The following is a 12,074-nucleotide window of genomic DNA, read 5'->3' as shown; positions in this document are numbered from 1 at the left end:
CTTCCACTTATTATAGAACAGTTTTTCTTTGTTTTTCTGTGACCTTCCATTCTACAGTTATGCTCTTCGGTAATAAAGACCACCCAATATGACAATTTTCTAAATGCACATAATCTCAGAACCTCTTTTTGGTCATTTGCTTTTTCTCCTCTATTACACTGACCAATCAAAACACAGCCGCATCATAGAGGGGAAAAAGCAAACACAGAGAAGGTCACAGCTGCAGCTTGACTCACATCAGTGTGCTCTTGTGAGAACGCCAGTCACTAGCTTTTGGAGTACCAGAACACATGAGAGCTGCAGTGCTGGCTGAGCAAAAAAGTGGGGATAAATAATACAGTGCATCATCTACAAATAAACTAAAAAAAAATGCGAAAAAAAATGTCTCCAAGTCATATAATCTTTATTAATTTATAAAGATATAAAGCATTTTATTCATAAAGTGAGTTATTTATTGCATTTAGCCAAGCTGCAGGGCTGTGACTTTCTTTGTCAGTGTTTGTTTTTTCCACTCTGTGACTCAGCTGTGTTTTTATTGGCCAGCATCGTGGAGGAGAAAAAGCAAGCAACCACAAAAATATTATCTGTTATATGTCCAGTTGGTTAGAGGGAAAATCAGCATATTAGAGAACTTTTCATTCCTGGAAGGCAGAGCTTTGCAATATAGGGGCACAGAAAAAAAATAAAATCTGTTCCAGAACCATTGGAGCAGTACTAATTGGAGGAGGTAAAGAAAATATATACCCCCTGGATGAAAAATTAAAGGTGACAAAAAGTTTGGAGGAGATAGTTTCTCTGTAAATATCCAGTGATTGGTTCCCTTAAGGAACAGTGTATTTTGGGGTTCAAGGACAAAGCATTTTTTCTTTTTATTGTCATCCAATATAGTACAGTAACTGCTCACATTTTAGAATTCTATTGGGTTCTATCTGCAGTATTTTGCTGTGATTTATTTTTCAGAAACTGAAAAACAGCTACGGTAGATAAAATGTGAAATTTGATACTGCGGTTCCCCACTGAAGTAGTTCCTTGAAAACTAGTAATATGTATAGATAGACTTTTTTGTTGGTAGATGTATACTTTATAGTTACAGTTTATTAATGTCATTATTGCTGTTTACTCCTGAAACCTGCTGTGAGAAGTGGCACAAGGATTCAAATCTGCTGACTCGCAGCAGTGCAAATGCACATGTACAGCAAAACCTTCTGATTTCTGCCCCAGATTTCAGAGCACATATATACGCTATATAAACATACCCAGCAGCTTTCATCACGCATGATACTAAACATATATAGTTTTACTTTTATCTAAATGGTGAAAAAAAATTCACAAAAAAAAAAAGTGTACCGCTTTTGTTGCCATTTTCTGAGACGCATAGCGATGTCATTTTTTGTGATCTGGGGCTCAGTGGTGGCTTATTTTTTGCATCTTGAGCTGGCATTTTTAATTATACTATTTTTCCGTAGACGGAATGTTTTGATCACTTGTTATTGCATTTTATAATATTTAAAAAATTTCTGAACACGGCAATACCAAATATGTGTTTTTTTAATTATGTTATTGTTTCATTCTCAATGGGGCAAAACAAGTTTGATTTGAACTTTTAGGGGTTTTTTATTTTTTATATTTTTTAAAACTCATTTTTTTTTACTTTTTACACTGATTTTACTAGTACCTGGGGGACTTTATGCTGCATTGTCCGATCATATCTGTTGGTCAGAGACATGCTTCAGCATCACTCTGATCAGGAGAAATGCTGTGTTCCACTTGCGTATAGCTTTTGATGCGAGAGCATCGGAAGCGATATATAATGACCCTCTGCTGTGGGCATCAGCCGAGCGTCATGCGACTGTGATGCATCACAAGTGCAGAGAAGAGAGGGGAGCACTTTCTCCCTCTCCTCCGCTGCCTGTCTCTGTGTATATCGCACTGCACTTGGATGACATGCGAGTGCAGTGCGATGTTTCACATGCTCCCATAGACTTGTATGGGGCTGGGTGAGCCAAGACTCGCTGCCAAATGCAGCATGCTGCGATTCATTCCGCATGCCGCTATCGCATGAAAAATAAATCGCAGATGAACACTGCTCAATAATTTTGCACTAGAGTGAGAGCAATCCGATGTTTTATCGGATTGCACTCGTCCATGCAAAACTCAAGTGGGAGGGGTCACCAGCTGACCACCCCGCTGCCATGCCAACCCATTGCATCATGGAGCCGCCAATGGCGTCGGGGAACAGCGCAATCCCGCTGGATTGCTTTAGATTGCACTGTCAGAGGGTGGTTATCCGCATCAGATCAGCAGACGTTTGCGAGGATGACCGGAGGCTAACCGCACAAACCTGCGGTAAACAGGGGGAGGCGACCTAGGACATACATATACGTCATAGGTCATGAAGAGCTTAAATTCACCTTTATTAAGTGAATGGGTTTGTTAGAATTTGGATGGCATTTGTGTGACATCCTTTTCTATAATTTTTTTTAATGTTTAATGGGTAAGGAGAAGCTTAAAAAAATTGTTTTACTTGCTTACAAGAAATATGTTGGCTATGCTAATAATAAAAACAGTCAATTTTGGTGGTATACAAAAAAAACCGTCTGAATGAAGCCTAACTTGTATATAAATGAAAAGAAATGGTTGCATTTATTGTGCTCATATTTTTTCCACATTTTTTAAAAACATCCCAAAAAGAGAACCGTTCACATCACCACTTAATACTAAAATCAGCCTTTTTAACTTTCTTTTCACTTAAAAAAATTGTCAAATATTTTCATTTTTTAATAGTCATTTGTATACCTACTTGCTAAAAATGATCTATCACTTAGCATTTCGCCATCTTTCATAGATTTGATGGTGATATTATAAACATCCTCTTTATTTAGGTTATTTAGTGATATAAATGAACTATTAGCTTGATGGAAAACCAATGTATTCAACGCATTCTATGGAGATAAAAAATGTGCATTATAGCTTAAAGATTATGTAATTTCATACCTCTGTGCAACATAGAAAGTAATGTAATGAAAAGTAAATATATATCTAAATATATAGGTTAATTATATCCTTGAAACATAGTGTCAGTCCTGCATTCACAGTAGTCACCTTAATCTGAAAACTTCTGTTACTGGCAGCTCAGCAATGGAACTTTTGTTATTGTACTACTGAATAATCAAATAAATGCTTCATTATACATGAAATAAAAATATATATATTGAAATAGCTTTATAAACAAATTAGTATTATTTACATGCTTGTTACTTGGAGGATATTTGGTAATCTTACAACATTTAAGGGTAGTTTCTAGTGATGAGGAGCACTACCATTCTTGGCTGCTCCATGCTTGTAATGAGCAGCTGGATGCCCGGATGGGCATGACTCAAGTACTCGAGTATAATGGAAGTCAATGGGGGATTTGAGCATTTTTCCAGGATTTCTTAAGCAAAAAAATGTGTACGTTCCACATTGACTTCCATTATATTCGGTTGCGTGAGTCGCGTCCATCCGAGCATCCAACTGCTTTTAACGAGTACCGAGCATCCGAGCATGGTAGTGCTCACTCATCATTAGTAGTTTCTAACAAAGCATTTTTAAGAAAAATACAGCAGTTTTCGAGTCAAACCCAGAAAATATTCGGTAGGAATGGGAAGCATAATGTAAAAATGTATACTTCTTTTTCCTGATGAACTCACTTCAGGCTTTGACTTACAAAAAACCCAGCATCAAATACTGCAGTGGCATTTTTCCAAAAACGCTGTGTGAAACCACATGCACACGTTAAGTATTTGGTGAGTTTTTTACCTCAGTATTTGTAAGGTCATGTGCACATATTGAGTATTTGGTGAATATTTTACCTCAGTATTTGTAAGGCTATGTCCGCACTTTGCTTTTTACCTGCTTTTTACCTGCTTTTTCGGCTTTTTCAACTGCAGCGTTTAATGCCAAAATGGATGTGTTCTGCTTTTCAAGCATAGTCTATGGGAATTTGGGTTTCTTGTCCGCACTATGCTGTTCAAAATGCTGCCTTTTTGTGACAGAAATTTGGGCAAAAACTCTGCTTTTCAAAGAAGCAACATGTCAAGTGTTTTTTCCATTTGCGTTTTGAACTGCAAAGCAGAGTTTTTGCCCAAATTTCTGCCACAAAAAGGCAGCATTTTGAACTGCATAGTGCGGACAAGAAACCCAAATTCCCATAGACTATGCTTGAAAAGCAGAACACATCCATTTTGGCATTAAACGCTGCAGTTGAAAAAGCAGCAAAGAAGCAGGTAAAAAGCAGGTAAAAAGCAAAGTGCGGATATAGCCGTAGGCCACGTGCACATACTGAGTGTGAGTTATTTGTAAGGCCATGTGCACATATTGACTATTTAGTGAGTATTTTACCTCAGTATTTGTAAGGCCATGTGCACATATTGAGTGTTTGGTGAGTTTTTTTACCTCAGTATTTGTAAGGCAACGTGCATATGTTGACTATTTGGTGAGTTTTTTACCTCAGTATTTGTAAGGCGATGTGCACATATTTAGTATTTGGCGAGTTTTTACCTCAGTATTTGAAAGACAAAACCAAGAGTGGGTAATAAATACAGAAGTGGTGCTGAGGTAAAAAAAAAACTGAGGTAAAAAACTCACCAAATACTCAACGTGTGCACAAGTCCTAAGTATGTGTGATGTCTTTATTCAAATCATAACAAGTCGAGTCGTTCTAGTATTTTTACTATTGCCTTTTACATGGCCCATAAGACTTCCTATGCCAGCTTAGTGCTTTCCACAATAAGTGACTTTACCTTGAAAAACCCCTCTCAAAGGCCTCTAACGAAACCAACCAGTTCTACTGCTTTGTACTGCTGAGGGAGAAAGACCCTGAAACATGTGTCTGGAAATTGTGGTTTTAGTTTGGCTACATGTCCTAACTAGAGATGAGCAAATCAATCTGAATCAAATTTGTGTAGGCTTTTAGAAAACTAGTTGGACTTGGCAATTCTAACAATTTGCAGTTAGCATGAATCAGAAAAATGCCTACTGCTATTTTATGCACTGCAGTTCTAGACGTCTCAGATGATTTTGGGTTGGATCAGGGGTGCATCCCCAATAATTCCTAGTTAATATCATATCACAAAATATAGCATAGCCTTCAGAGAGTATAGTATATCACACAGTTTAGTACTGTCTATCATAGCCTTTATAAAAAAAATGAGGCAGAGAATGCAGCGCAGCAGCGATCTTGGGGTCAGTCTGATTTGTAAGAGAATCTCACAGCTTAGCAATAAAAATAGAAAAAAAACCTGAAAAAAAACAATTCTGATGATACTGTATAGATATAATGTGACAAGTCTGCAATGCTAATCCCAAAATGTTCATGAGGTTGGTCTTAGCTCAATGTTGGTTTGCTTTCTATCTATTCATTTTAATGGAAATAGATCAGCAGATTTATTTTTTTCTTATGTTGAAATTGACACTGGTACAAGCTTTTACCTGATGGTGTGGATTATTATTATTCAAGGCTTGATAACAGACAAGATAACTATCAGGGGTCTTATTTTCTGGAAACTGTTTCCACTCAATTTTAACTGTTACATTTTCGGTACTCTTATCTCCACACTGCATATTTTCTACCATCTGAAAAATAAGGTTGAAATAAAGAACATTTGAAGCATTTGTGAAACAATCACATAAACTGGTGCTATATCTAGTTTGCATACAAACAAAAATGGACCACAAAATACACACTATGAAGTCACTAATAAATCAAGGTAACTTTTTATAAGATAGATTCTGCTTTCTTTCAATAGCTTTATTCATATATCGCTATTGATATCTTTAAATACATATATAATGCCAAGTAAAGGAAAACTTTGTGCTTTATATATGAATATAGATGTATATATCTGTATATATCTATATAAACACTGGAGATCAGAATTTAGAGAACAGCACACAATTTCCTAAATGTTAAGGTCATTGTGTACTCCTGTGTGATTATATCTTACCATGAGTAAACTAGCAGTATTTTAAGCTTATTTCATAAATTGAATTTATTGTAAAGTATGGAACAAAAATGTAAATGAGATAAATGAAAAAGAACTCTTATCAAAATTAGAGAACACTTTCAGATACCTGCAAGTTATTGGTGTTAATCTGGCACCTGGTGCTAATTTCCTTACTTATCTGACAGTCTAAATGGTACTTTACACGCTGCGATATCGGTACCGATATCGCTAGCGAGTGTACCCGCCCCAGTCGGTTGTGCGTCATGGGCAAATCGCTGCCCGTGGCGCACATCGCTAACACCCGTCACACAGACTTACCTTCCCTGCGATGTCGCTCTGGACGGCAATCCGCCTCCTTTCTAAGGGGGGCGGTTTGTTCGGCGTCACAACGGCGTCACACGGCAGCTGTCCAATAGCAGAGGAGGGGCGGAGATGAGCGGCCAGAATTTCGCCCACCTCCTTCCTTCCTCATTGCCGGTGGACACAGGTAAGGAGATGTACGTCGTTCCTGCGGTGTCACACATAGCGATGTGTGCTGCCGCAGGAACGACGAACAACATCGTACCTGCAGCAGCAATGATATTAAGGAAATTAACGACGTGTCAACGAGCAACGATTTTTCACGTTTTTGCACTTGTTGATCGTCGCTCATTGGTGTCACACGCTGCGATGTTGCTAACGGCGCCGGATGTGCGTCACTAACGACGTGACCCTGACAATATATCGTTAGCGATGTCGCAGCATGTAAAGCACCCTTTACTGTCTAGTTTCCACTGACTTTGCAAAAATGGTGTGCCGTTCTAATGTGACTGAAACTCTCCAGCAGTAAGTTGTCTAGATGAAGGCCAAAGAGGTGACCCTATCAGCCATAGCAAGAGAAGTAGGTCGTTCCAAGTCTGTGATTTTGACAATATTGCATCTTTCCCACATCACAAACTCTTTCAAGTCCCCGAAGAAGGTTGGTTGCCCTCAAAAGACTAATGCAAGAGAGAACAGGATAATGTAGAGAATCTCCATGGGTAATTGTTTCTACACTGCAGCTGGAATTGCTTGCCATTTCAGCACTGAACAGGATAAAGATCTGTCTCGTCATAGAGTGTCAAAACATTTAAGAGCATTTGTAAAACACTGTTCTAGTGGCATGGTGAACCCCTTACAAAAACTCTTCAAATGTTGATCAATGTAGATGACATGATTACTGAAAAAAGCAAGTGATCATACATTGTTCTCTAATTTTGATCTCCAATGTATAGAGAGAGAGAGAGGGACAGAGACAGTTCTATGTAGGACCATAATGATCACCTTTCAGCATTTGACAGAACAAGTGGGGGAGGGGGCCCCACATGGATGCACCTCCAGTTGCAATATATTGTGGAGCAGAGAGCCACTGGCTTCCTGCCAGTCATTTATTCTTCAACTGCAGGGTATTAGGGTATAAGGGCCACATATGGAGACATTATTAATGTATTGGACAACACAAAGGGACATTATTACGGTATTGAGCCACATGGGACATTATTAATGTATGATGTCCACATAGGGAGCATTATTTCTTTATGGGATCACGTAGCGGGGCATTATTAAATTATGGGGCCACACAGAAAAGTATTATTAAATTATAGGTCACATAGGGGAACATAATTAATGTATGGGGGCCAAATAGGAGAAAATTATTAATGTATTGGGACCATATTAGGGGGACTATATTACTGTATGGAAGTCATATTAATGCTATAGGAAGGTCACATTGGGAATCATTGTTAGAGTATGTGGCCACATAGGGGGCCATGATTAATTTATGAGAGCCACAAACAGCTCCCATGAAACGGTGTTTTTTTGCCACTACACCATGTGCAGAATTATTAGGCAAGTTGTATTTTAGAGGATTTGTTTTTAATTGATCAACAACTATGTTCTCAATCAACCTAAAAGACATAAATATCAAAGCTTAATATTTTTGGAAGTTGGAGTAAGCTTTTTTTAGATTTGGCTTCTTGTACCACTGCTTGAAGAAGTTGTCTTCCAGAAACTGGCAGTAGGTCTGGGAGTTGAGCTTCACTCCATCCTCAACCCGAAAAGGTCCCACAAGTTCATCTTTGATAATACCAGCCCATACCAGTACCCCACCTCCACCTTGCTGGCGTCCGAGTCGGAGTGGAGCTCTCTGCCCTTTACTGATCCGGCCTCTGGCCCATCCATCTGGACCATCAAGAGTCACTTTCATTTCATCAGTCCATAAAACCTTTGAAAAATCAGTCTTAAGATATTTCTTGGCCCAGTCTCGGCATTTTATCTTATGTCTCTTGTTCAAAGGTGGTTGTTTTTCAGCCTTCCTTACCTTGGTCATGTCCCTGAGTATGACACACCTTGTGCTTTTTGATACTCCAGTAACGTTGCAGCTCTGAAATATGGCCAAACTGGTGGCAAATGACATCTTTGCAGCTTCACACTTTATTTTTCCTCAATTCATGGACAGTTATTTTGCGCCTTTTTTGCCCAACATGCTTCTTGCGACCACGTTGGCTATTTGCCATGAAACGCTTGATTGTTCGGTGATCATGCTTCAAAAGTATGGCAATTTCAAGACTGCTGCATCGCTCTAAAAGACATCTCACAATTTTGGACTTTTCAGAGCCCCTGAAATCTCCATTCTGACCCATTTTGCCAAAGGAAAGGAAGTTGCCTAATAAGTATGCACCCCTTATATAGGGTGTTGATGTCATTACACCACACCCTTCCTCATTACAGAGATGCATATCACCTGATTTACTTAATTTGCAGTTGGCTTTCAAGCCTATACAGCTTGGAGTAGGACAACATGTATAAAAAGTATCATGTGATCAAAATACTCATTTGCCTAAGAATTCTGCACACAGTGTAGATGCAGATATGGTACTGAAATTTATCAACCAAATTCCTGCACCAATACTGCATTTCCTGGCAAAAAATCATACATCAAAATGCAACGCAGTTTTGATGCAATACTTTGCCAGGAGATGCAGATTTAATGCTGAAATTTATACACCAAACTCCTGCACCAAATCTGCATCTTCTGGAAAAAAAAATTAATCTAATTGCATCTCCTGGCAATAAATCACATCAAAATCGCATTGTGCTTTGATGCGTTTTTTTGCCAGGAGATGCAAATTTGGTGCAGGAATTTGGTGTACGAATTTCAGCACCAAATCTGCATCTCTTGGCAAAAAGAGTATTCTGCCAGAAGACGTAGTTCTGATTGAACTTTGTTCACCTGAGGTAAGGTCACTGAATTCAATCAGTTCCCCTGAGATGAGTTTTTCTGCATTCACAGGTGGGGGACCATGGAACCTCCAACTTTAACCGCACATAAACTCAGTGACGTCAGTGCTCACAGCTGCTACTCAATCAGTTTTTGGCTGCAGCCGGAGTGTGCAGTCATGTTTTGTGTCCGCGCAATGAGACTTCAAGATGCAGCAGAGCAGGGATCGTCGTGAGACCTCGTGTGGATTACGTTGGACCTGGGTGTTTTGGAGGTTAATAAAAGGGTGAAAGAGGATGTTTTTTGTATTTTATTTCAAATAAAGGATTTTTTCAATGTTTGTGTTTATTTCTTTTCACTTACAGCGTTAGTAATCAGGGAGTATCATAGATCCCTCCCCATTACTAATCTAGGGCTTAGTGGCAGCTGTGAGATGGCATTAATCGCTTATATTACCCGATCGCCACCACACCAAGGCAATCAGGATGGATCAGGTAAAGTGTCGGTATTGTTACATCTAATGGATGCAACAATTCTGGGCAGCTGCAGGCTGCTATTTTTATCCTGCAGGGCCCAATAACCGTGGGTCTCCCCAGCCTGAGAATACCAGCCCCCAGCTGTTGGCTTTATTTTGCCTGGGTATCCACATTGGGGCGGACCGCACGCCATTTTTTAAAATTATTAATTTAAATAATTTTTCAAAAGCTGCATAGGGTCCCTCTTATTTTGATACACAGCCAAGATAAGCACAAGGCTGGTGACTGCAGCCTAGCAGTATGTTTTTATCTGCTTTGGGTATCACAATATGGGTGGACCTAAGACAATTTTTGAATTTATTGATTTTTACGCCACTATAGGCATTGCAACGCAGACAGCGTGTGTGATTCCAACCAATCACTGATGCTGTCACATAAGGTGGAGGCACGGTCTGACTGCAAATAATCAGAGATGCCAGGACTGCCAGTGGGCGGGGGAAGTAGTAAATATGTATGAGGGTTAATGAGCGGACCCGGAAGCAGTGTTACAGCCACGGAGAAGGTCCGTAAGTATAACACTCCTGCTGTAATCTCCCTAGCCCTTTCTACCTCCATTTTACAGCACAATATTTGTGTCCCCATAGACTTATTTGGTGTACGGCATCCGGGCAGATACTTGGGTTCAAGTCTGGTGCCGAACCAGATTTTTTTTCCAAGTCTGGCTGGACATCTGCGGGTTTGCCCATCTCTTTTTATGAGATTTTAGAAATCTTATAGCTTTGGCTGGTAGTGTAAAAAGCAGCTTGAAATTTGCATAAGACTCATAAAAGATCCATGCAATAAACACACAATGTGTGAACATAGCTTTACACATTCTTTGATTCCTGGCACAGGTCTATGGTCATAAATCAACTGAAAGCAGCACAAGAGCATTACAATGTCCCCATTAGACAGTCATAGCAAATTGATTGATGGATTCTCAGATAACTCCTTATGCCAGCAATAAACAGTGCAACACAGAGGCTATAGAAGGAAAACAGTGTACATTTTTTAGCAAGACCAAATTTAAAAAATTATTTTCATCCCCCAAATACAATACATGCATTTAAGTAAAAAAAAACCTATTAAAGAGAATCTGTCAGCAGGTTTTTGCTACTGTATGCAATTTGAAGCCAGCATGCTTCAGGGGTTAACACAGAGATTTCAGCAATGAGTCTTATCACACTGTGTGTAGTTGTTTACCTGCAATGTCTCTTTTAGCTTCAGAAGATTTTCAGTGCCAGAGTAGGTCAGCTAGAGGTCAGCTATTCCAACATGCCCCCTGCTGTGATTAGCAGCTCACGGTCTATAAATTTTGTATATAAAGAACCTGGTGTAGGTGGTGTAGGTGGTGCCGCTTTCTCAGCTCTGCTGCATTGCCAAATCTAAAACCTCTGTGCCAGAACTGCTGCACCCAGTAAAGTAAGTGATACCTCTGATACCTCATTGGACTCAGCATCTCTTTGTCTACATCATGCTGCTCTAAGAAGAGGTAGCAAACACTTCCTGACAGATTCCCTGTAAGCCATGCTTCCTTAGTGCTGAAATTGTCTAAAATAATTAATATAGCCTTGGACTTGAGAATATGATTCCTTTGAAAATATATGTCAGAAAAGCTATATAATCCCAAATGAGCATTTATGAACCACGCCGGGACCTATAACCTGTTTATTTTAATAATGTCACGCTGTACAAAAGGGCTAGTAAGACGTAGTACAGCATCTTCCCCACTAGGTGGCAGCAGAGTAGTGAAGGAGAGTCAATGTTACACTGTAACAGAAAGACAGTTGAAGTACAGCAGAGTAACTTCAGCAGACAGCTATCAGGCGAACCACCAGGGGGCAATAGAGTAGTCAAACAGTCAGGGTCTAGCCAGAAAAGTCAAGTCACTGCAAAGGGAGGATCAATATCAAGTCAGAAAGCACAACCGTCAGAATCCGGGAGATCAGGAATGCAGAGGGAAACACAAACAACAGACAGGAGCAGGAAGTCAGGGACTGGGACAGATGGACGAACGTGGGAGGTCAGGGCATGACAACAAGGAGTTAGATAAACCAGGAAATCTCACCAGAGAAAGTTACAGGCTACAGAGCAAAACTATAACCAGCACAGGAATGCAGGTTCAGAGACCATATATAGTGTCTCCTGAAACCAGAATGAGGCTGATGGGACATAACCTGACATGATCAGGTTGGGTCTGTGAAACTCTGGAGCGGAGAATACCAGTCCTGGATCATGACAAATATTATGCAGAGAAGAATCATCCAGTATATTTGTGTAACCATAAAAAAGAGTTCCAGTAGAGGTGAGTAGAATGTTTTTCAGTATCTTGGTCCA

The 12,074-nt window shown here is 39.6% G+C and overlaps 1 protein-coding gene across 1 annotated transcript in view; it reads right to left on the bottom strand.

The window, feature by feature from the left end:
* PTPRQ (protein tyrosine phosphatase receptor type Q) overlaps positions 1–12,074 on the bottom strand; it is an 855,789-nt gene that overhangs the window by 841,349 nt on the left and 2,366 nt on the right. The window contains exons 2-3 of the mRNA XM_075342420.1: positions 5,470–5,613; positions 2,801–2,942 (exon numbers count right to left, since the gene is read on the bottom strand). Of these exons, the coding sequence (XP_075198535.1) occupies positions 2,801–2,942; positions 5,470–5,613 (286 nt within the window). The remainder of the gene's footprint in view (positions 1–2,800; positions 2,943–5,469; positions 5,614–12,074) is intronic.

Source organism: Anomaloglossus baeobatrachus, chromosome 4 (genome assembly GCF_048569485.1).
Source record: "Anomaloglossus baeobatrachus isolate aAnoBae1 chromosome 4, aAnoBae1.hap1, whole genome shotgun sequence".
Classification (NCBI taxonomy): Eukaryota; Metazoa; Chordata; class Amphibia; order Anura; family Aromobatidae; genus Anomaloglossus; species Anomaloglossus baeobatrachus.
The sequence above is the reverse complement of the archived record's forward strand: the minus strand, read 5'-3'. Positions and strand labels throughout refer to the sequence as shown.